Below are 26320 nucleotides of genomic sequence, written 5' to 3' on the forward strand. Positions count from 1 at the left end.
ACCATATAATTGAAGATATGTAGAAAAAAACCCATCAAGAGCTAATTGCTACAAAACAAGATGAAAACAAGAAAACACTTAAAATGAAATTACCAGGCAGAATAGTTTTAACACAGGCTAATAAGCAAAGAATATTATAATGAACATTATAAGAACTCAACAATAGCAGTGATATATCCACAATTAGCAATCCCATGACTGATTCGATCGCAGATCAAGCTACTTATACTACTGCTATATTTAAATGGCTTCTAAGATTGAGTGAGCAAATATTTAAGAGCCATAACTTTCTGTTAAACCCAAGAACACCAACAGTGTAATCCAGGGGTCCCCAAACTTTTTTTAACCCATGAGCCACAATCAATTGTAAAAAAAAGTTGGGGAGCAACACAAGCATCAAAAAAGTTCCCAGGGGTGCCAAATAATGTCTGTGATGGCTATTTGGTTGCACCTATGTCATCGTCTGTTTGGCAGCACACATAGTTTTTATGCAACTTATATTTGCCTCCAAGCCAGAAATTCAAAAATAAGCACCTACTTTGAGACCACTGGAAGCAACATCCAAGGGGTTGGTGAGCAACATGGTGCTCATGAGCCACTGGCTGGGGATCACTAATATAACCAAATCTGAACAATGACCAAACAGCATTTCTGTGAAAGAAACATGAAGGTCCATGATCCTTGACCAAACTTTTTTTCATCTAAAAGAGTTTATACATCTCTGTCTTATAGGGGATTCATACCATCATATTCTGTAAATATGAAGATTCCAGCAATATTAGACATGGTCTGTTTATCTGGTGTTACCTTGCTCAATTAAGTATTGGAGGAGTTCAATAAGCAACACATCCATCCATATCATCGCTCCTCCAGTCCACCAAAAAACCAACCCTCATTTTGGAGTGAATCCCTACCCCTTGTGCCAGCCTGGGCCCCCTGATTTTACAAGGCCTCCTGAAAGATCTTGTGTGTGCCCATAGGAGTCCGACAGTTCCCATGTTTGTCAACTTGCTCCTGTTAAACAATCTTGACTTCTTCATACATAAAATTAAAAGTTATTTAATTCATATTAGTTATTTTGACCAAACTGGGCCACTAATTTATTAGCCCAGGCAGGTTTTCAAAGTACAAACTAGCCAAGTTATGGATTTGGGATCCCTAATGTACCTGTCCTCGTTATCCAGTTCTGTGTTTGGTAATGTTTTTGTTTAGAAATTGCCAACTGCCAAGATTAATGCAAAACTACAATACCCAGCATGCATACCCTTTGTTTAAGCTGGAGCCAGCAGGATAGTTTGAAATGAAGCTGAAATAGACTGCATGCACTGGGCACAGAGAACAGGGCAACATCTGTCATCCTAGTAACTGGAGGGTTAGCACTGGGCATGGGCAGTGATTCCAGGCTTCAGAGAGTTGAGAGAAGGCATGTTTTTATATTCATTTTCTTTTGTTTTCTGAGACATTTTTTCACTGCACATATTGCCCTATTTTTGGGCTACTTTTGAAGTGGCTTTTGGCTATTTTTGGGCTGTTATTTTGGCTGGTTTTGAAACTAAAAACTGGCAACCCTGGATAGGACAGTTTACTTTGCTACAGGGTGGCATTCATGTTTTCCTTTGTTCAGTCTGGGGTGTGAAGGTATTTTGTCTTTTTACCCCTAAAAAAAATATTAAATACGGGACCTGTTATCCAGAATGCTTGGGACCTGGGGTTTTTCGGATAAAGGATCTTTTCGTAATTTGGATCTTCATACCTTGTCTACTAGAAAATCATGTAAACATTAAACTAACACAATAACCTGGTTTTGCTTCCAATAAGTATTTATTATATCTTAGTTTGGATCAAGTACACGGTACTATTTTATTATTATAGAGGAAATTATTTTTAAAAATTTAGATTATTTGATTATAATGTAGTCTATGGGAGACAACCTTTTCACAATTCAGAGCTTTCTGGATAATTTTTTCCGGTTAACGGATCCTTTACTCAGTAACGGAACTAGGTGGGGACGGGCCCTGGTGCGGGCCGTGCAGCCGGGCCTGCCCCCACCCTCGTCCGTGTGATTTTTCTCTGCGGCTGCAGCCGAATCCAGCCGACTTCAGCGTGCGTGATCTGCGGGGGGGGGGGGGCCTGCTCCCCCGATAGTTACGCCCCTGCCTTTACTGTATCTGTAGAGAAAATATTTCTTGGATACAATAAAAATAAAGGCATTCAAACTCATCTGAAGGCTGTGTTCTTATGAGCAAGCTACTGCTAAGGGTAAGGGCACACCTGGAGATTCGGGGAGGTTTAGTCGCCCGGGGACTAATCGCCTCAACTTTGGGGCGACTAAGCTCCCCGAACTGCTTCCCCGTGTCTTCTGCCGGCCGTAATTAAAAAACACCTGCACCAATGCACTCGCGGCGCTTCGATTTCCTTACGAGTAAACTACGGGCGACTTCGGAAATCAAAGCGACGCGAGTGCATTGGTGCAAGCGTTTTTCCGACTAATCTCCCCGAACTGCTTCCCCATGTCTTCTGACGGCTTTAATGAAAAAATGCCTGCACCAGTGCACTTGTGGGGCTTCGATTTCCGAAGTCGCCCAAAGTTTACTCAAAAGTAAACTGGAAACTTTGGGCGACTTTGGAAATCGAAGCGATGCGAGTGAATTGGCGCAGACGTTTTTTCATTAAAGCTGGCGGAAGACACGGGGAAGCAGTTTGAGGAGATTAGACGCCCCAAAGAAGAGGCCGGGGCAACTAAATCTCCCCGAATCTCCAGGTCTGCCATTACTAAAAAGTAAATTCAGTCCTATTTTTTTATGACGATTTACACTGAAGGCAGAATATAATCCATTCTAAGATTTCTGAAACATTTTTTTGAAAAAAAACTCATTATTCTTCAGCAAGTGAATGCTGCATTGAAAAGTGCAATCAAAAATCCCATTCAATAAAGGGGTTAGCTTTCAGTGTTACAGAACGCCCAATTCTAAGCAACTTTTTAATTAGTCTTAATTATATTTTATCATTTTTAAATTATTTGCCTTCTTCTTCTGACTTTCCAACTTTCAAATAGGGGTCTGTAAAGCTACATATGTTTCTTTTTAAATCCTCTGCTATTCATATAGCATGATTGCAAGTTCATTTGGACCCTAGCAACCAGATTGCTGAAATTGCAAACTGGAGAGCTGCTGAATAAGCTAAATAAAACAAAAACCACAAATAAAAAATGAAGACCAACTGCAAATTCTTAGAATATCATTCTATACATCATACTAAAACTTAACTTCAACGTTTATATGAAGGGAGAACCCACACAAACAAAATTGTCTGTTGCTTACAGCTGAAACAGTGTCCTGGATGTGGATTTAGTTACAATTCTCCCCAATGGTGCATATTTTTTTAAATCAACATACAATGAGAGTTTTACAAATACAAATATCCCTATGCTTAGGTGCCAATATTAAGAAGGAATAATCACATTTCCTGGTGTCCTGCTAAAACAACTGGCCATCCACTGATGTGAAATAAATGGAAGCAGGCCCCTTCTTATAAATAGCATATTGTTTCTTTTTAACCAGGGTTTTGATAGAATCATCACTGAGCAACTAATCAGACAAAACTGCCGAAATGCACATTTTCAGCAGATTTCTATAGCCTCCTTTTGTGTTCTGTCTCCTTTCTTGGTTACTGACCTTTTGTGATTACCTTGCCACAGAACTGCTGTTTTTGCATTCGTGATTGCATTGGCATTTCTTCTCTTCCAGCAATATTTAATGCAAGCTGAAAATTGAAGATTGCTTTCTTGTTTAAGAAATTTCCTTAAATATTCTTTCCAGATTACATTATAAATGCTGAAATATCTGTAGGAGGTTCTGTACGTGCCTGATGTGTTGTGCTTGGAATATATATTTTGAAGAAGTTGGATTGTTTTAGGCTCGTTACAGTTTTATCAGTTTTACCTTGGGTTTTCAGATGATAAACTGATGTTTTTTTTTTAACTTCTTTTTACCTCTTCACATAGAAAATAAGTTTATGCATGATGGCGAATATATATGCAGTATGTAATGCAAGCGGTATTCCTTAACTGGAACTTATTAAGAGTTATATAGAGGTTTAGAGAAGTGGCTTCCAAATTATCCCCACCCTAGCCTGAAAGCCACATATAATGAATCTTCTTTTCTCTCAAAAAGCAGCAGTTTTATTACATTTATGGAGATGATTATCTGTTACTTTAGAGTCTACAGAGCAACCCTAACATATAGTAACCTTCCTTGAGGGCATAGAGCCTGCACAAAGTTGTCCCTTGATGTTGACCCTTATTAATACACCTGCATCCACCACAGTAGCTCTGGACATGCGCTACGACCCAAAGGCCACGTCACTGGTAAGGCATAAACAAATGCTCTCTATTAAAAAAAAAAAACTTATAGTAGAGAGCTTAGAAATATGCAGCTAACACCTTAGTAGCAGTGAAGTGCTGCAGTACATGTTTTTACCATCTCCCTCCATTAAAACAGCTGGAGATCTTCCTTGACTTCCCCTATGCTCAATCTCTTATGTAATATATAAACCGTTCTATTACTTATTTAGGCCTTAGGCATCAGGCCTCCATCATTTTTGATTTATAAATGTTGCTGTAATTCACCCCTATTCCACAGGGCTGAGGTGCAACTCACTGACCAGAGTATTACATGGGGTGGCACAATTATCAATATTCGATTTTTACTCGAAATTCTATTATTTATTATAAAAATCAAATAACTTAAACTCAGACAGAACTCGAATCAAATCAGATCAAACTCGATTCCAGATTTTTCTCCAAAAAAAAAACTTGAATGTCAGGAACGCTGCAAACATCTCCGAATTGCTCACTGGAGCTTTCCCATTGACTTATACATCAATTCGGCATGTTTTAGGTGGCGAATAGTTCAATTCGAATTAAATTTTTGAGATTTATAATAGTTAAATTCGTATTATAAATCTCAAAAATCAAATTACATTTTTTTTAAAAAACTCGAATCAAGTTTTGATAATTCCTTAGTCGAATTCAGCAGTTTTGACCATAACAAAAATTCGAATTTGAATTTTCAATTCGACCCTTAATAAGTGTTCCCCTAAAAGTATTCCAACCTATCAAAGCCTTAAAAGCTTTTCCCATCCACTTAAATGGTAATACAGTTATGGGATCTGTTATGTGAAAACCATAAAAAAAAAAAAAGCTCTGAATTATGGGAAGGCCGTCTCCCATAGACTATTTTCTTTTTTCTCTGTAATAATAAAACAGTGCCTTGTACTTGATCCAAACCAGTATATAATTAATCCTTACTGGAAGCAAAACCAGCCTATTGGGTTTATTTCATGTTTAAATTATTTTCTAGTAGACTTAGGGGCACATTCACCAAGCTCGGATGAAAGAATAGAGGGAAAAAAACTTTTGAGTAGTTTTTTGTGCTCCTCGACTATCGAATTGGCGTAAAATGATTGGAATAGATCGAGCGAAAAAACACTGCGACTATTCGCCCATTTGATAGTCGAAGTACTGTCTCTTTTAAAAATCATTTGACTGCCTACTTCGCCAGATTAAACCTACCGAATTGCTTTAACAGCCTATGGGAAAGTCCCATAGGCTTCTTTTCTAAGTTTTTGATCGAATAAAAAGGCATTAAATCGATCATTCGATCAAATGAAAACCCTTCGATCGAATATTCGATCGTGCAACTATTTGCTGGGCGAATATTCGCCCATTCGACTATTTGCCAGCGTGTAAATTCGCCCGAATTCCCTATTCGATTATATTCCCCAGTCGAATTTCGAGGGATTTAACCCCTCGAAATTCGACCCTTGATACATCTGCCCCTTAATGTATGAAGATCCAAATTATGGAAAATTATGGAAAACCCCATTTCCTGATAATTCTGGATAACATGTCCTCTACTCGTATAATGAAAATAAGATCACTGAGTCGAGTCAGTGAAATCAAATCTGTAACTTTCCACTGGATACTAAAGTACATTGACTGAAAATGGTGTGACAGTTTGAGAAGATCAGTATTGAGTACAAAATTCTTTCTTTCCTTTTCTTTTCTCCTTGCATTCCTGCCTTTACTACATCACATAGTTAAATTGCAATTATCCTTGTCCTTTAAGTCATATTTCCGGTCTGGACTTTGAGGTTGCACATTGCATCCTGTGCTGCTACTATTGACATGACATCAAGTTGGAAGTAGACAAAGTGTTTCTGGAAAGCTTAAGTATCCTCTGTTATTTGGCAACAAAGGCTTCTGAACTGCGCATTTCATCCAGATTTGCACCGAAAGTGAATTCCTTCACATCTGATTAACCCTCCAGAATTTTATCTTTTTTAGACAAAGGTGAAATAAAATGCAGCATTGTTAAAAGCTCTTGTAAAGGGCATATTCACTATACCACAATCCCTCCCCAAGCTGGTTATTGGATAAATATGATGGATGTTGTGTCTCTGGGGAGAAAGAGTGGAGCTTGCAGGGCATTTGTGTTGGGATTCCCCTTGTGTGGGAAGGTGATATGGATGCTGATCATTTTGCTGCAATTAACCTTTGGGGAACCTGTATCCTAGAGCCTTGAGTGTAATGAGAAGAAGGATGACCCAGCATGTTTGGAGCTTCTTGTGGCCAGGCCACTAGCAGAGTCCAACTGTGATGGACCTATTGGTTGCCCGTTGCATTTTCTCCCACCTGAGGTGCAACCAACACCTGAGGAGCTCAAGGACTTTCACTAGGATACCCACCAATAATTCAAAGAATGGGATCTTTTATATAAATAATAATGAATTATGATAAAAAATGAAACTAATCTAATAATTAAATCACTCCCTCCTGAACATGTTCTAAAACATGGGCTAGGTTAGATTATGTCTACATTGCACAATTAGTTTTAACTGTCCAAAGACCCTCATGCCTGTCACTCTCTCTTCTCTGCGTTCTCCAGAGTGTTTTATTTAGTAAGGCTTTCATTTGTTCGTGGACTTTCCCCAGTTTGTAGATTTCATAGACTGCAGAATTTGCACTATTATGCCCCTTGAAGTGATCACTGCTCACATCCAATGCACAAGAGTAAGCCCCAATCCTGAAGAAATGTCTGATCTGGGGAGATCAGGAGAGCTCTTTTTTTTTAAAAAAAATGAATAGCATCATTCAAGGTTAATTTTGCTGCAGGAATCCAGAGTTGGTGGTATTTAAAAATGCCAGTATAATGCAACACAGTATTTTATCTGCACCCAGAGAGACTCTCTTTGTTATCACTAGTTGGTATCATTCTGTTTCCCTACATGTCTATAGCACTAGAGAATATGCATGAATAATAGCAGTAAATCATATTGTTCTCAAGAATATGGATATTAATTCAGTAAAAAGCAGACAGAGATTTGATATATAGCCACATGCTTTGGAATTGCAAGTACGCTCAATCTGTATGCATTGTCCTAAAATCATACAGAGATGAAAATTATCACTCTGGTATGTATGCAGGGTGATTAAGCCATTTCAGAAGGTTTTTTTTTACATCTCAGATGTACAGGTATGCAATCCATTATCCAGAAACCCATTATCCAGAAAGCTACGAATTATGGGATGGCCAACTCTCAAGGACTCCATGTTAAGCAAATAATTCTAATTTCAAAAAGATATTTCCTTTTTCTCTGTAATAATAAAACAGTACACGGTACTTTATCCAAAGAAGGATATAAATTAATAATTATTGGAGGTAAAACAATCCTGTTGGGTTTAATTTTTCAATGACTTAAGGCATGGAGACAGAAATGATGGAAAGACCCATTATCTGGAAATTCATATTAATAGAAAATCATTTTATTCCATTATGTTTTCAAAAATATCTTGAATGTTGAAAATACTCCTCCTATTGACTTAACAGAAACTCTCCAGGTTTTAGGTACTGAATATTTTTATCGAAATTTTGAGATTTTTTTTCAACTAAAATCTCAGGATGACTATTATGTCACATTGTGTGTTTTATATGTAGGCAAAGGGCTAATCTTATTACAGATTTATAGGGAGCTACATTGCCGGTAAACTTGTTATACCGGCTCCAGCCTTGGAAGATATTTCATTGGCTAGGCTGGTAAAATACCTGCCTTTGTACTTATAATTATTGGTGTCTGCTTTTCTTTACATGAGGTTAGGGGGGGGGGCAGCACAAAGGCTGGAACTCCAAGTTGGTCTTCAATCGAAAAAGTCTGATAACCATTGCTGTAGGACATGGCAACGTCTACAAGCAGTGTTTCTAAAACCTTGATAGATCATTATAAAATTCTGTGCTGGGGACATCATTATACACTAGGATATAGCTACAGAGTTTCCTGGGTCTGTGGTAGCACCCATAGCCTGGAACCTATTTCTGCTTCATGGGCAAAATTGATTTATGCTGTCATCACAGAGGGCGACACAAGGGTCCATGAGCACAAGGGATATAGGTAAGGATTATGGGTAGAATTCAGGAACTGGTTGCCAGTGGGAACATGTTTGATGGTTTATAGAGACAGATTGTCACGTTATATTTTGCACTTGAGACATAAACTCTTGCATCCCTTATTGCTCTCGTTCTTCTGCTGGGGAAAGGGGGTGATAGTAAATGCTCTCCCAACTTTCCATTGCACTCCCTGGCTCTGCAAGCTATAGCATCTGTCACAAATGCAATTCATACATGCAGGAAGATACTCCTTTGGGACATCTTTGTACCAGAGCTACATCAATCATCTTACTATAATCTAACATAGGACAATTACTGTTCAATTTGGCTTTTTGATTGTACACATCAGATTTCATTTTCAGGTCAACCACAGTGCTGTTTAGTTCTATGCTACAAAAATGCTTTTTATACTTCCAGCTCCAATTGCTGGGATAAATTATACACAAAGCATGCAGATTCCCTTTGGAGTATTATTTAGACAACTGACCCTAGACAGTCAGGAAATTTCTTAATGTACCAGTGTTGCTTTAAGAATCTATCCCTAATACAGATTAAAACTCATCTGTGATAATGTATTGTCTTATATGAACCACTGGTTAATGTAATATAGTTCCCAAGTCTTTAACTATGATACATTAGATGTTATTGAAGCACAATATCCCACTGATAGAGCATTTCTGTTTGGGTCACAGGTTGGCCATCCCTTCTGTACATGGCAAGGGCTATTCCCTAGCCATTATGTATTGGTAGAATTTCATGCTAACAAGATATGTTCTCTTCTAAAACAGCTATACCCAATATGAGTCAGGCTCATTATGAATGGAAGAAGCAGTCAAGGGAAATTCTACAGTAGTGTAGAAAACCATACCCCCCAAACAATGTAGGTCTGTATAAAAATATATTGCATACCATCCTGCTTCATGTAAATAAACCATTTTCATAGTAATATACGTTTTAGTAGTATGTGCCATTGGGTAATCATAAATACAAAATTGCCATTTTAAAAAATAAGGGCCGCCCCTGGGATCCTAGGATTCATGGTGCACACAAACAAATCATACATGTTAGGTCACATAAGCCAATTAAAGGAAAACTATACCCCCCAAACAATGTAGGTCTCTATTAAAAGATACTGAGTAAAACAGCTCATGTGTAAAACCCTGCTTCATGTAAATGAACCGTTATCATAATAATATACTTTTTTAGTAGTATGTGCCATTGGGTAATCATAAATAGAAAATTGCCATTTTAAAAAATAAGGGCCGCCCCCTGAGATTGTAAGATTCACTGTGCACACATACAAACCACATGTAAGGTCACATGAGCCAATTAACAGACAGAGTTCTGCCTTTTGCTTCCTCACTTCTTCCTGTTACAGATAGGGGCAGATGTATGAAGGGTCGAATATCGAGGGTTAATTAACCCTCGATATTCGACTAGGAACTAAAATCGTTTGACTTCGAATATCGAAGTCGAACGATTTAGCGCAAATCCTGCGATCGAACGATCAAAAAATCTCAGGCAAGCCTATGGGGACCTTCCCCATAGGCTAACATTGACTTCGGTAGCTTTTAGCTGCCGAAGTAGGGGGTCGAAGTTTTTCTTAAAGAGACAGTACTTCGATTATCGAATGGTCGAATAGTCGAACGATTTTTAGTTCGAATCCTTCGATTCGTAGTCGAAGGTCGAAGTAGCCCATTCGATGGTCGAAGTAGCCCAAAAAACACTTCGAAATTCGAAGCTTTTTTAATTCGAATCCTTCACTCGAGCTTTGTAAATGTGCCCCTTAGTGTTGTAGTATTTCTGGTCAGGTGATCTCTGAGGCAGCACAGATAGAGTCATGAAATGGTGGTTCAAGGCAAGAGATGTAAAAGGGCAATATTTATGTAAATATATATTCCAGTTTGGTAAGATTCTTTAATATGTCATTCAGTTTGATATATAAGTTTGAAATCTGTTGCTTAAGTATTCATTTTGGGGGTATAGTTTTCCTTTAACAGACAAAGTTCTGTCTTTTGCTTCCATACTTCTTCCTGTTACAGTTAGAGCTGCAGTATTTCTGGTCAGGTGATCTCCGAGACAGCACACAGACCATCACGAAATGGTGGTTCATGGAAAGAGATGTAAAAGGGCAATATTTACTTAAATATATATTCCAGTTGGTAAGATTCTTTAATATGTCACTTCATTTGATATAAAATGTTGCTTAAATATTAATTTTGGGGATATAGTTTTCCTTTAAACAGCTTATTTCAAATAAAACATATAGACAAATAACTACTGACAGCATGGATATAATAATGTCAATAATTATAAAAAAAATGGTTTATGGGTCATTGCTTACATCCTCAAAGCATCTTGACAGATTCCTATATATGCTAAAACTCAGTGCCTCCTTATGGCAATAAAACAAACATATGAAATGTATACAATAGATACAGTGCATAATCTATAATCAATAGAATTATGCCAGATCCAATTCTGCATTAAGTCTTATGGGAGCAAGTGTACTAAGAGATTTAGAATACAAGGCATAAGTGTGGATGTAATTCAAAACCTGCAGCAACCAATCAGATGTTTTCTGAGTTCCATTAATGTAACATGCTCATTGGTTAAAAAAAAAATAACTTTTGGGTTCTGCGCACAAAAATAAAGATTTAACTAATTTATTTACTTTAAATTTTGCTCCATTTCAGAAATAAAAAGGCTAAAGTTTGCCCTGTTTCTCCTTCTGACCTACCTCTGGCTGTGCTGCTTAAAGTGGACCTGTCACACAGACATAAAAAGCTGTATAATAAAAGTCCTTTTCAAATTAAACATGAAATCAAAAATCTTTTTTCATTAAAGCGTTCATAGCTGTTGTAAACTCATTTAAAAATCCCAGTTGTCAATCAAATATTGCCTGCCCTTCCTCTATGCCTTAGGCATAGAGGCGGGGCAAGCAATTACTTTCACTTTCCATTCAGCACTTCCTACATGTCACTGCTCTCCACAAATTCCCCCCCCTTCTCTTTTAATTGTGTAACCAGTGCATGGGAATGGACATTAGGTGCCACATTCTGGTGCACAAACAAGATTCTGAGATGATGCAAGGCTTGTGTTAATAACAATGTCCACAAAAAGCCTCCTGCCTGCTTGCTACAATTATTCCCAGTTCCCAGACTGAAGGATACAAGATTTAAATAATTTAAATAATTTATACAGTGCAAGTAAAGTTCATTTGCTTGACTAACATGGTAAAATAGGACTTGGAATATTTTTTTTGGGTGACGGGTCCCCTTTAAGAGGAATTTTTGGCTGCTGCTCCACTGCCCCAGTGTAGGAAAACTGCTTTTCTGTTGTCGACAGAAGCTTTTATAAGAAACAGACACCAGCAGTTTTCACGCTTTCAGGCAGGGGAGCACATATCCGAAAATTCCTTCTAAGCAGCACAACTGCGGCCATCAGATCATCATTATGAATGGCTAATAGGCATAACAGATCATATATACCTGTAGTACTGGTTTAGATTGGAGTTTTTGTCTAAATAGTAAGTGGCCAGGCTTGTCTCAAGATTTTTGGTGGAAGGTTAGCCATTACAAAAAGCCAGACTAACATGGATGAAAGCCCAAGGGCATGAGCAGGCAAATGGAACGCTCCATTTCAGAGTAAGTTTTCCCATAATTTGCGAAGAAAGGTGCCATAAAATGTAACGCCGTACTAATTCTGTAAGACAATTAAGGATGCGTTGTTTGTAGGTAGTTGTGCTCAAAACATATTTAACCCGAGAATGGAAAGAGTTCATATGCAGGCCCGTGTTTCCAAACAGGGCGCCCTTAGGCTGTCGCCGCTCATTGCCCCACCCCGTCCGCATCTGCCACCCCTTCTGCATCCCCTTCCCATCAGTGTCTCTCTTTGGCTTTCCCGTCACCCTCCCCACACACGTCCCCTCCCCGGTTGTGCGTGCACGAATATGTGCATGCGCTAACCTTGAATATGCGCATTTAACTTATTGCGGCTGCGTGGCATTCCATCCCTGATTTTCTGCCGCCCTAGGCCCGGGCCTTTGTGGCCTTGCCACAAATCCAGGCCTGTTCGTATATAAAAAGAGCTCATGCACCATATATGCTGTTAAAAGGCTTGGCTTCAAAGTGAAACAAGGAAAATGAGGTGCAATTAAAGAACAACATTAGACAGTTTTAAAATTGAAGATTATAGATACATTTGTTATGCACATTGTATTTTACTAGATTCATTGGCATACATTGTGATAAATGGCAAAACTGCTCTAGCTATCCAATTCCCACCATTTATAAATTATTCATATAGGCTCCTCTGAAATACTATGGAAAATTATATGGCCTGCTAATATAATAAAGGTGGTGGTTTGTACCATTTTAAATAACTTCATGCACTGCAGAACCATTGTGTGAATCAGGCAGCCGTCTGGTGTAGTCCTAAATTCCCCATGCACTTACACTCGGCATGTTTCTTTTAATTTTCACTACTCCAATGTCATTGTACATTAAAATTCGTTTTCTGCATAAAAGATTTTGGCCAGGGACTTCTGCCTTCATATGTTTCTGTTAAATTCCTCTATATATCCTACCATGCTTTTTATTGATTATGTTATATGATCAGTCATTATAAACTTCAATATTCGATTGTTGTTTTTTTTTTTGTGGATAAGATATTGCTTGACAGATTTTTTTTTTGCAATCCCTCAGGGTATTGATAGAATGCATCTATTGAATTGGGTTAGCCTTGCAGAGCTGGAGTCCTGGGTTTGATTCCAGCCAAGATGCTATCAGAGTTCTTGTTGTACTTATGTGGAGTTCCTCTGGGTATTCTGGTTTCTTTCCATAATGTGTGAAAGTGAATACTTCATGCTGCCTTTAGTATGGTAGCAACAAGTACTGTAGACATAGGCACAAATATCCATTAAAAGCTATGACAACATAGTATTTCTCTTGAATTGTCACTTGATTCATGCCCTTCAAACTCACAGAAGTACAGGTATAGGATCCCTTATCCGGAAACCCGAAAACCAGAAAGCTCAGAATTACGGAATGGCTGTCTCCCATAGACTCCACTTTATCCAAATAATCCAAATTTTTGGATTTCCTTTTTCTCTGTAATAATAAAAAACAGTAGCTTGTACTTGATCCCAACTAAGCTATAAGTAATCCTTATTGGAAACAAAACCCGCCTATTGCGTTTATTTAATGTTTAAATGATTTTCTAGTAGACTTAAGGTATGAAGATCCAAATTACTGAAAGAACCGTTATCCGGAAAACCCCAGGTCACGAGCATTCTGGATAACAGGTCCCATACCTGTATTCGAATTTCTAGCAGTTACTCATAGTAACTAATCAAAAAATCTGTCTATTGTAACTTATTAAAAAAAACAAATAAAATAGTTAATTGGTTACCATGGGTTACTGTTGTGTACATAATATTATTAAATGAGCATGGATATTTGTAATTCTTCTTTTTCTGCTTTGGAAATTGAAGGAGAAGAAAGTGCTTTGCATTCATTTGATTCTTTAGTAGCAATTTGTAGGCATTAAAGGGAAAAATAAGTAGGATGAATTACAGTGAAAAATATGTGCATTGGTTATTCTATACAGAGAGCTATGAGTGGGAGTTGCTGTTAGATGTTTCTGAACTGTAATTTCAAGATAACCTCTGGGTTGTTGTGATGCAGATTAAAACCAGGTAGCGGGCCAGAGGCTCCAAATAAAATGGCAAATCATTATAAATGATGTTGTATTGTTGTGAATATATTCAAGTGAGCCGCTCAGGTAACAAATATTTAAGTAATGCGTGTCTCCTGATTCTTGGCAAGGTGTGTATTAGGAAAGCAACGTGCATTCAATTTCAGCACGCTCATCTGTAGATCATTTATCATTGCCCCATGCTGCTTACAGTATAATTTGGGTGATTAAAAGTTGCAATTTATTACTTCCAGGGATGATGAATAGAAGCACATTTTTGTTATGTGTGCCAACACCTGATATAGAGTAAACAGACATTGTTGCTAACATATAAATATAATAGACTTATAGTAGCTTATTCCTTATAAATGGAACTAGCAGTGTGGTCTTTATTTCATTGTACACCACCTTGGGTGCTCTGTCTCTAATAACATTCAGATATCACAATCCCCTGTAAAATATTTTACAGTTTCAAGCTTGTTGTTGATTCACCATCCTTTATATACCCATATACTTTGGCACATTTTTGCCTCAACTACTGTAGCTGAGCATTTAGTTTATATTGGGCTAGACCAATTAGAATAATGAACGTATGGGTTACTAGACTAGGGCAAACTTGATAATTGTATTATCCATATGCTGTAGAAGGAGACTGGGTGACAGAATCAGGCTGCGATCGGAATATATACCTACAGCTTGCAGTTTTACCTTGTCTGCTTTCTGCCTGCTGCAGTGGGAGACTGGCATTGCCAGCTATACAAGAATCTTATCGCAGCAACAGAAACTGCTTTGCATATGTGATATATGGCCCAATCTCAGTTTCTCGCTGCAGGATCATGTTGCCAGTATAACGTTGATGAGACCTGAACAGACCCAGGCTGCATCTCAAAATCTGAGACGAAGGGCTCACGCTCATGGGAGCTTTTCACGGCCTCTGATTGCAATGCCTTTTCATTTGGACTTGGTGAGATCAACTAAATATGAAATAATGATAGAAAATGGAGCCACACAGTGAATTTTTTTCTCATTGTACCATAATCCATCAAGACAGAGAAAATTCAAGCAAACAATCGCAATATAAGCAATAAGTGAACAACGATAATATGCATTTTCTACCCAGGAAACCTTGCACCGAGCTTAAAAAGACACAACTGGCTTTCTTAAAAAAAAAAGAAGCTAATTTAAGTGAGGAAATATTTTGTCTTTCTGAAGGTCACTATCCAAAACACAAATAAAATCACTGATTTTATTGAATAGGTTTATCTGGTTTATAATTGATCAGAAACTATAGAAAACAGAAGAGCTCCACCTAATGGCTTCATAAGTAGAACTGCACCATTAAATGTCTAATTTCTAGCTAATGAACTAATAAATTACTGATGGATCAATGCCTCTGATTGATAATTACCTTTTCCGGAATAATTGAGCTTTATTGTACAAGGGAAATCTGAATCAGCTTTTCTCTTAATTGATTTATTTACTGTTTTGCGTTGGTGCAGTTCTAGAAGGAGCACGGTGTGAAGCTGTGTGGAGTCTTAATTATTTCTCCACTGATGGATGAGTACTTACTACTGTTAGTAATGCTGGAACTGTTCCTTTCAGTCTGTCTGTGTAGACGCACACTATTGGACAATATTAGCTACACAGCCGCTCAGTGCTGGGACATGATATAACTGTTCACTTGGTGGATGTTTTTGCTCTTCTTTTAAACAACTCATTCCTATGGGCCTAAGGAGCCATTTAGTAACTAACTAGGCAGGAATAAATCAAATTTTTACCCCCTGTACAGGTAAATGTTATTTGCAGACACTGCTTCTTTAAAGGAGGACAGTAGAGGTTACACCTGTGAGCCCCCTCTGTCTCCATGAATACATGTGAAACACAGGCAGCACTGTATGTATAGGGGGAATACAGGTCTCTGCATTGTACCATGGACCACAGAGATCGGTGTAGGGTGCAAATATGGCAGATTGTGCTCTATTTTTGCACTGTGCACCTTACACTTCACATAGGTTTGCTACCTTGCCGGGACATTTCTGGTAAAACATCTGCCAAGCCAGGGCCAGTATTACAGTACCCTCCATTAGCCCCATGCCCACTCATTTAAGGTCCAATGTGCCCCATTTGTACCTCTTGTTTTTATATGGAATCCTTCCAGGGTATCCTTGACATCATTGTACCATACTGTTGTCACCCCACCCTGCCACACATTACTGACTGGCATGTCACCGACCATTCATTATTCACAGCCCAGCCAGTAAAAACACATTCTGAAATTTGTCAACCCTACCTGCACATAGTACGTGACTTGTGCTTGTCCAACCTTGAACTGTTGCTTTATGCAGAAAGTCAGGAGAGCTCATCTGCAACTGCAGCCACATTAAGGGCACTTGGGGCCACCCAAAAATGCACACTGGTTGCCAGAATTGATGGCATTAACGGTTTTTGCATCAGAAGGCACTACTCACACTTCCCTATAGTTGTACTCACCACCTGTTCATCCATCACTCCTTTTTCAAATCACAACTAAGTGCACCTACTGACGCAGGGGAACAAGTGCCAGTCATAAGTGCATCTAAACAGGTTTAGTTCAGGTTGAAGTCTCTGATAGTTGTCATTTCAATAGTACTGTATGTCTAGCTAAGAAGACTGCTGTCTTGTAGACATGGTAAAGGGACATCCTCCCTTATTATAAACTCAAATAAAAGTACAACCATTTAAAATTCTCCCTTTCTTTGAATAGTTTCTTTATGAGGGAAATATAAAGATCTCACTACACACCACAAGCAGAATGCATGTCATTATTTCCTCTCTGTTATGATTTCTATTTATTCCTTCCATATCATTATTCCCATAATTGTCTTGAGCAAGTTTCAAATGAGTCTCACCGTACATTCTGCAATATGAAAAAGGATCTGTTTATATGTCATCTCTAAACGTGATGTGTTATTTAACAACCCACTTTACAGAGAAAAAAAGGCAACATTTCCAGTATTTTAGCTTTACCACTTTGCTCTAATTTCATAATTCTCCTTTTGGAATGGTAATTTCCACATTATATATCAGGGCTTTGCAGAAGCCACCTAATCTCTTGGGTCCTCTTTTAATAACAAGTCTGCAGTGCCGTAAACCATAACAACCAATGAGCAGTCAGCATTGATTGGCCTATTTCGCCTAAAATCATGAAAGCAAATGCTTGATTGGTCGCTGTGTTTTACTGAACTGGAGTAAATTTGCACAAGAGGTAATACATTTCAGCGTATTGATTTGGATATTATTACATCACTCTCTGAAATTTGCATCATAACCCAAAACAACGCAATCAACAATTAAAGGGAAACTATTGCAGAAATGAAAATGTAATACAGGTATGGGAAATCTGGAAACCCATTATCCATAAAGCTGCAAATTACGGGAAGGCCATCGCCTATAGACTCCATTATAATAAAATAATTCAAATTTTTAAAAAGTATTTTGTTTTTTCTCTGTAGTAATAAAACAGTACCTTGTACTTGATCCCAACTAAGATATAATTAATCCTTATTGAAGGCAAAACGATCCCATTAGGTTTAATTATTATTTAAATTATTTTCACTTAGACTTAAGATTTTGAGATCCAAATTACGGAAAGATCCCTTATCCAGAAAGCTCCAGGTCCTGAGCATTCTTGATAACAGGTCCCATACCTGTATAAGTTTATCCTATGGAATTAAATATTTTTTTCATATAATCAGTTAAAAATTCTGTAACATTTCTGAAATAATCAAGTTACTATTCACTCCCCCCTCCCCTTCTCACAAATCTGCCTTTCTCCATACAGCTTGATGCTGGAGTTGGTTATTTTGAAAGAAAATGGGATCTAATAAATTTACAATCATATATGGTTTGATGCTGCTAACGTAAAAAAAGTATGAAGTGCACAGTGGTGGGGTTCACCAAATCCACTTAACCATTTGAAGTATATTAGAACAAAATCCAATGGAGATCATGCATGTACAGCTACTTTGTAGTTTATTTAGAGAGGCATAGCCCTACATGTTTCGGACCTGCATTAGAGGAAGGACCCGTGAGGTCTGAAACATGTAGGGCTATGCATCTCTATACTAGACAGAAGCTGTACTTGCATGATCTCCAGTGGATTTTGTTTTACTATACTTCAAATGGCTCTAATACATTATCAAGGCAAAGGGAGCACATATCAATTAAGTATTTAACTTATCAAAATCTGACTCCAGCACCTTCATGTAGAAAGATAAATGGAGATATTGAAAAGTAAATTGAGTAAATTAGAAATGACTGAGAATTATAAACGGATTATTAACTCAAAATCTCTCTCCATTACTCCCTGTAATACCTCAAAGAGATTGATTAGGGTTTCCACCTGGGGGGTATTGCACCAATCTAGTATCTACATCAAAGCTTCTTATACTCCTGCCCCTTACATAGTTTCCCAGTCCCTTCTCCACTCTACTCCACACCGGGATTGCCATGGGCAAAAGTTGGCCACCGTAGCAGCGATTCTCCAATTAACATGGCGGACAGAACACCCTGATATTGCCCTGTGGGTCATCCTTAGAGTGATGAAAACAAACATCTGGTTGCTGTCAATTTTGACACTTGTGGATTTTTACATCAATGAGTGGACTGATGTCATAAATTATTATAACTTCCAAAAATGAAGCCTTGATAGTATTGTGGGAACGTGGGACAAAGGCCTCCTACGGCATGGCACCTCCAGTATACATATCCCCTCCCTGTTCCTTCTGTGCCATTCAGTGGTCCCTGCTAGCAGTTTAGTTTCATCCTCATTCATGTGTATTAGTTTGTCAAGCATTACCTTTGTGTCTTATTGTTATGCCTCCTTCATTTTTCTTTAGCCTTATCTTATTGTGTCTTTTATTATTTGGCTTTGCTATCAACATCTCACAATCATTCTATCTGTCCCCGTATCCCTTTTATTCAGAGCATCTTTTGTCTCTGCTGCTCCATTACAGCTTTTTATGTTTCCCTGCTTGTCCAACTATATCATAAGCCAGAATAGTTACAGGAGACGGCATACTGATAGGAGGCACCCGCAGTGAAGCTTTTCACTCTACGCATCCTTCATATCCTGTTTAAGACAATAATGGTAATATAAAGGAGTACTTGAACGTGAGGCTCTGAAGTTGCACAGAACTGAATTTTAGATGTGTTCATTTTTGGGGGACAATAACTCAGTTTTCACTTTCATCGGCTGGCTTTCTTCATTATATTCATTTCTGCGGATACTACACTTGTACATGGAATGCATTGCAGGCATTGGACTACTAATACTTGGTCTGCTACAGAAAAAAACCACACAATGGAAAATTAGACATCTACAGAGTAGATGTAAACTAAAGTGTTCAAAATAAAAGGACACCACTGCCCTTTGCAGCAGGACTTTATGGTGCTTATGATGGGGATTGAAACAACCTTGCCTCTGCCAATCAGGTGGGGAGCAGAGCAGGGATTGTTATATACCCTCTTCCCTATTGTTGGTTTGTTATTATGGGTAGGAATGGACTGGGAAGCTCTTGCTGTTTGGTTGGGTGGTTGTTCTTGATATTTCATTGGGAAGTATTAATCTATAGTTATAGGCTACCTGTTTGGGTTGGGATCAGTGTTCTCCGAATTTTGCCACTCTGCAGATTTTTATGGACTTTGATGGACTTTTCACCATGTTATAGGAAACACAGAATTGTCAATGATATAATTGTTTGAAGGAGCAGCAGCTTTTTTGGCAATGATGGATGTGGCGTAAGTAGCCAATTCCAGAGGGGTGTCCGTATACTTTTGTCCTTACAGTGATGTACATTTATTATGTGTAAAACAAAATGCACTGAAAAAACGGTGTAATAAGCTGTGTAAAATAAATGGCGATTTTATCAAGGTTTGTGTAATTTAGCCATGTAAACACCATTATTTTACATTGCTTCCGGTGGAAGTCACTCTAAGGGGCATATTTATTATTAAGTATCGCTGAGAAATTGGTTAAAAAAAGGGTGTAAAATAAATGGTGCTACTATATGTGTGTGTGTGCGAAATATAATAAAGTGTATTTGCTGCACAAAAAAGTGTGAAATGGCTAATGTCTCTTTAAAATCAGAACTGTATTTTTTACCTGATTATCCTCCAGTCTTTATTGTTCCAGGCAAATAAGCATGCCTTGCCTTCCGCATGTATTTTATATTTTTCCCTAAAATATCTGCATCGAACAACATGGTGTCTCTTTTTAGTGAGTGAATTCTACTGAGAGGTATGATTACGGGAACCCAGGCATGAAACATTAAATGCTCTGCCATTACTGGTTGTGGAATAAGATCTCGGCTTTGCAACAGGCTAGAAAAGTCAGTTATAGTATCTGAGATATGCATGTATGCTCACTTGATATAGCCACTTTGCCTTAATTGCTTTGGTGTTGTAAGACTCAGATGCCCAATGGGTGTTTTCTTTTTGGCTACCTTTTGTAGCTACAACACAGCCCAGAAAACTGCAGTGATATATTGGCTAAAGTTCTCCTTGCAATGATTTTGTGCCATGTCGAGATAAGTGCACAAGCGATAAGAATTATTAAATGCAGCTGGTTCTCTATAGAAAGAAATAGTGGGTTTAGAGAGGTGCAGAGGGTCGCAGCACTTTCTGCTGAGACTGTCAGATTGGCTGCTTCGCAAACCCAGGCAACGGTTCTGTAAGGTCTGCATTCATTAGGCATTCGGGCATTCGGCATAGATACGGAGACTCACCTGATGCCTCATATACAGTACATTACTGGTTGTAGGACTGCCAGAGAATTTGCTGATTGCGGGAAAAAAAAAATACTTCCTAGGGCTTTGTATTCATGGCAAGAGAGGAGGAGATATAAAGGAAATTCAGAATTCCAATAAGCACTAGTTACAGGTGTTAGGAATCCAATACCCTGAAGTTTGCATTGATGCCCTTTTAAAGAGTCACTAAACATTTTTTTTCCCATTTGCATTGTTTGCTGTGGCTCATAAATATATTACAGGTGCCGGATTTACATAGCGGGCACCCCTATGCCCTCCCATTTATTCATGCAAATTTTAACCTGGACCAGGGTCGGACTGGGCCTGCGGGACACCAGGAAAAAACCCGATGGGCCCCCGGCTGTTGTTGGCTCCGCTAGCCCAGATCCGCACCCTGCACGTCTGTAGCTTTTCCTGCCATGCACGCGATTGTGCACATGCGCATACGCGCTTGCACTTAAAAGAGCTGAATTTCTAATTTTTTAACCAGAAATTCGGCTTAACTAGTGTGAGAGAGCACAATTGCGCTCTTCGCACTAGTGTTCCTACCTTCCCTTCCCGATAGGTAAGCCGGCGAGGAAGGGGGCGGGGTGGCATAATATTTCCTTCAGAATCGGCATTGCACATGCGCGGGGTGGAACAACATATGATGTTGCCTTATTCGTTCTCTCATCTTCAGACATTTCCCACCTGTGCACTACTAAGAGTTGTATACAGGTATGGGATCTAATATCCAGAATGCTCGGGACTCAGGATTTTCTGCCTAAGGGGTCTTTTGATAATTTGATTCTTCGTTCCGAAAAGTCAACTAAAATGTAAATAAAATATTAAACCCAATAGGATTGTTTGGGCTACGTTAAGAAATTATTATATATTAGTTGGAAACAAATACAGGGCACTGTTTTATTACTGAGAAAAAGGGAATAATTGAAAAAAATTGAGAATTAAATGCTTTATATGGAGTCTATGGGAGATGGCCATCCTGTAATTCAGAACTGTCTGGATACTGGGTATCCGGATAATGGATACTATACCTGTACATAATTATATTCCTTGAATATATAAATCTTTTTGTGCATCCAAAACAAACATTATGTTATACAGGCATGGTATCCGTTATCCAAAAGCTCAGAATTACGGAAAGGCCATCTCCCATAGACTCCATTTTATACAAATAATCAAAATGTTTGAAAATGAAAATGATTTCCTTTTTCTCTGTAATACTAAAACTGTAGCTGTACTTGATCCAAACTAGGATATTATTAATCCTTATTGGAAGCAGAACCAGCCTATTGGATTTATTTAATGTTAACATGATTTTCTAGTAGAATTAAGGTATTAAGATCCAAATTACATAAAGATCCATTATCCATAATCCCCATTTCCCAAACATTCTGGATAACAGGTCTCATACTTGTATGATCCATGCCAAGCCTATTTAAGATGAGTTTTGCCCCAGTCTGCCCCAAACACATGCATGGCCATTTGGCCTCCTGTAGGTCTGCAACTGTTTAATGAGAGCCTACAATAAATGATGGGCGAATTAATTCGGCAGGCGTGAATTCACAGTGAATTTCCGCGTTTCGCTAGTGTGAAAATGCAGCGAAATTTGGGCAGCATAAAAAAATTTCCGCTGCGCGTGGAAAAGTCGATCTTGTCAAAACTGTTACGCATTAAAATTGACACGAGCGTGAGAATTGATGCGGGCATCAAAATTTATGCGGGCATCAAAATTCGCGTTACGGGACAAATTCACCCATCACTGTTCTGTGTAATGTAAGTGAACACTACAGGGGCAGATTTACCTAGGGTCGAATATCGAGGGTTAATTAACCCTCGATATTCAACTGTCAAATGTAAATCCTTCAACTTCGAATATCGGAGTCGAAGGATTTAGCGCAAATAGTTTGATCAAACGAACGAAAAATCCATCGATCGAACGATTTTTCTTTGACCAAAAAAAAGGATAACATTGCACTTCGGTAGGTTTTAGGTGGCGAAGTAGGGGGTCAAAGTTTTTTTTAAAGAGACTATTTTTAGTTTGAAACGTTCGATTTGAAGTCGTGGTCGAAGTAGCCAATTCGATGGTCAAAGTAGCCAGTTGTAGTTTTTTTTTAAACTATACTATTTCTTAAAAGAACTGGTCTGTGGCTTTTTTCTGTTAAATAAAAGTCACAGTTTGCATAAAATTCTCCATAGTTGCCAAACACTAGTTAGCAGTGTCGTCTCTAATTATGTTCAGGAAGGTGCACTAGAGAGTGTGTCAGCTCAACAAGTTATGACTCTGCAGACAGAGCCATAAATTATAGTGCAGGACCCAGAGAGTACTGTTATGCTTAGTATGACAATACTGTAATAAGTCAGTCATTTTATCCAATATCCAAAAAAAAAAAAACCCAGCAAAGATGCAGTTATATATTGGCAGGGAATGTACCCACTGAGTAACAGGGCTTACTGTAAGTTTACTGTAAGCTCTCACAGCATCCATGGTGCCACTGAGCCCTGTGACAGAAAATGGCCAATTTATACTATATTATTACATTCCAGCAACGTATATATAAGTATGGTATATCTTATCCAGAAATCCAATATCCAGAATGCTCCGAATTATGGGAAGATCAGTCAATTTTCAGCAAATAATTGATTTTTTTGTGGTGGTTCAGCTTTAAATGAACATTTAGTATGTTATAGAATGGGTAATTCTAAGCAACTTTAAAATGGTTTCTTTTTTTTTTTTTTTTTATAGTTTTTGAATTATTTGCCTTTTTCTTCTGCTTCCAGCTTTCAAATTGGGGTCACTGGCCTATTTCTAAAAATAAATGTTCTGTAAAGCTACAGATTTATAGTTATTGCTACTTTTTAGTACAGATATGGGATCTGTTATTTGTAAAACCCGTTATACAGAAAGTTCCGAATTACAGAAAGGCCATCTCCCATAGACTCCAGTATTAACAAATAATCCATTTTTTTTTAAATTTCCTTTTTCTCTGCAATAATAAAACAGTACCTTGTACTTGATCCCAACTAAGATATAATTAATCCTTATTGGAGGCAAAACCAGCCTATTGGGCTTGTTTAATGTTTACATGATTTTTTTAGTAGACTTAAGACATGAAGATCCAAATTATGGAAAGACCCGTTATCTAGAAACCTCCAGGTCCCAAGCATTCTGGATAACAGATCCCATATCTGTACTCTATTTACCTATAATCTTTTTATTCATGGTCTCTCCTAATCATATTTCAGTCTCTTATTCATATAAATGCATGGTTGCTTGTGTAATTTGGATCCTAGCAACCAGATTGCTGAAATTGCAGACACGAGAGCTTCGAATAAAAAGCTAAATAACTAAAAAAAAAAAAATTTAAAAATTAAAACCATCTGCAAATTGTCAAAGAATAGCACATCATACTAAAAACTTAAATTTAAAGGTGAACCCGCAATCCCAGATTTGTACTGATATTTCTCGAATTTCTCGAATTTCTCTTTGATCTGCTGCACTGAACAGCCAGAAAAAGATACAAGGTTTTTAACTTAACTGGCTCTTGGCAGAGATCCCAGAACGCATAATTAAGATACTTTTGTAACAGTTTTAGATAAGATAAGAACGAAAACTCACAGCTTAAAGGGCAATTCACCATCATTAGCAAAACTGTAATAACATATAAAAACCATAGAAATGTGTTCAAACTTTCATAACCTACCAGATTTTGTAAAATGGACATGGTAATTAGGGGGCGTGGTCCCAAAATGGGCATGGCCAAACAAAAGAAATCTTTTTGTCCCTCTTTCTGTTTCCAAAATGTTGGGAGGTATGTAAAAATGAGAATTATACTGATCAAAAAGTGAATTATAGATGCAAGAGTAGTTGAGAATGCGGAATACATTCTTAGTTCTGCCTCTTGCTGTTATCCATTACACTGATTCTGGAGAATTGAGTAAAAGTATTGTTGAACAATATTGCTTTAAAATGATCACCATGAAAGTTCTAGACTAGAACTTTCAACATGAAAATGGTTAGTATGGTGGGATTTGCAGCTAGGGGGTGACAGGGAATGGAATCCTATGGCAGTGATAAACCACAGGTACTAAGAGTGCTGCTTTTCACTTTATATTTCGGCAGCCCACGGGGGCCCTTTGAATTCAGCTTGTACCAGTAAGGGAGGCTCACTGGGAACTGGGCAAAGAAAATCAAAATGCTGTGAAATTTCCTGACTGAGTAGTTCCCAATATGGATCCCTACTTTCCAATACTAGCAGTATTGGGGGGCAGGCAGCCTGGTCTGAGGGAACAGGAAAAACATTACCTACAGGAATCTGGATTAGGTGGGAAACTTGATATACACTAAAAAAATATTATTATATATTAAAATATATTTTTTGCCAGAAGGCTTTAAAAAATCGTTTTTGAAAAGAAAACTCTATGGGGCAAATTCACTAACCGGCAGGCGAAAATTCGCCAGGACAACGCTAATTCACTAAAATGCGAAGTTGCGTCCAGGGCGCCGAACGATGGCGAAGTTTCGCTAACGTTAATTCGGCAAGCAAAGCAAAGTTGCAGAGTCTACCTCCTTCGCTAGTGAAGTTACACCTGCGCCCGTAAATCGGCAAAGTAATTTGCCCCTATATACCCCATCTCGTCGGTGCCTAAGTAGAAAACGTGTCTTTCCCTTTATAGTGAAATAAGCCACTGGGACTAGCACAGAGGACTCTCCAACAGGAGTCTGTTGGGTTTTTTTTAATACCGTATTCTTCAAATAGCTTTGTGTTCAGTTTTGTTTTTTAATGAAGCATTTATTTAAACATATTCACAGTAGTGTGCCCTCTTTGTGTGTACATTCTATTCAGCTTGACAAGCAACGTCTGTTTGATTTGCTAATGGCAGCTCTAGACAAGTACTTTTTCTCTTTGCTTTCGGAATGTCACATCAGGGCCAATACTCAGCGGTTTCAGTTCCAGCACGGATCACTAAGGAAGATCACAGGGAAGAACTTGTACAGAATGTAGAAACACAGATTTTCATTTAATGCTGAAATGACACATAACACTGCTTTCTATCTGTAATGGGAAACTTGCTGTGACAGGAGCCTTGGCTACTCAGCAGTATGATGCTACTAGCTTTTATTTGAAATTGTTATACTTACCACTAAACTGAAATTATGCTTTATTAGAATCGGCTTTAAATCGGCAGGTTATTCTTAGTTTTAGGGACCATAAATGCACAGGAGAGGGTGCAAAGTGCACAAACCTCTATATTTTCCCCCTCTTTGTACCCTGCCACACATTTAACTGCCATCACCTAGTATAGTATAGGTATGGGTATAGTTAGTATAGATATGGGTATATATCATTTATGGGGAGGTATAGAGGGGGGTGTGTATGGATGCTGGGTTTT

General features: G+C 38.2%; 1 protein-coding gene across 4 annotated transcripts in view; it reads left to right on the forward strand.

Moving 5' to 3' along the window:
* Nucleotides 1-26320, forward strand: part of LOC108697469 (cartilage acidic protein 1) — a 307659-nt gene that overhangs the window by 29080 nt on the left and 252259 nt on the right. For 3 of the 4 annotated variants that reach the window (XM_041571029.1, XM_018227528.2, XM_041571031.1), the window contains exon 1: nt 14967-15105. The exons of the other annotated variant lie outside the window; for it this stretch is intronic. In XM_041571029.1, the coding sequence (XP_041426963.1) occupies nt 14998-15105 (108 nt within the window). In that variant the 5' untranslated portion in view covers nt 14967-14997. Of the gene's footprint in view, nt 1-14966; nt 15106-26320 lie in introns of those variants that run through there. 4 annotated transcript variants of the gene reach the window in all.

This window comes from Xenopus laevis, chromosome 7S (genome assembly GCF_017654675.1).
Source record: "Xenopus laevis strain J_2021 chromosome 7S, Xenopus_laevis_v10.1, whole genome shotgun sequence".
Lineage (NCBI taxonomy): Eukaryota > Metazoa > Chordata > Amphibia > Anura > Pipidae > Xenopus > Xenopus laevis.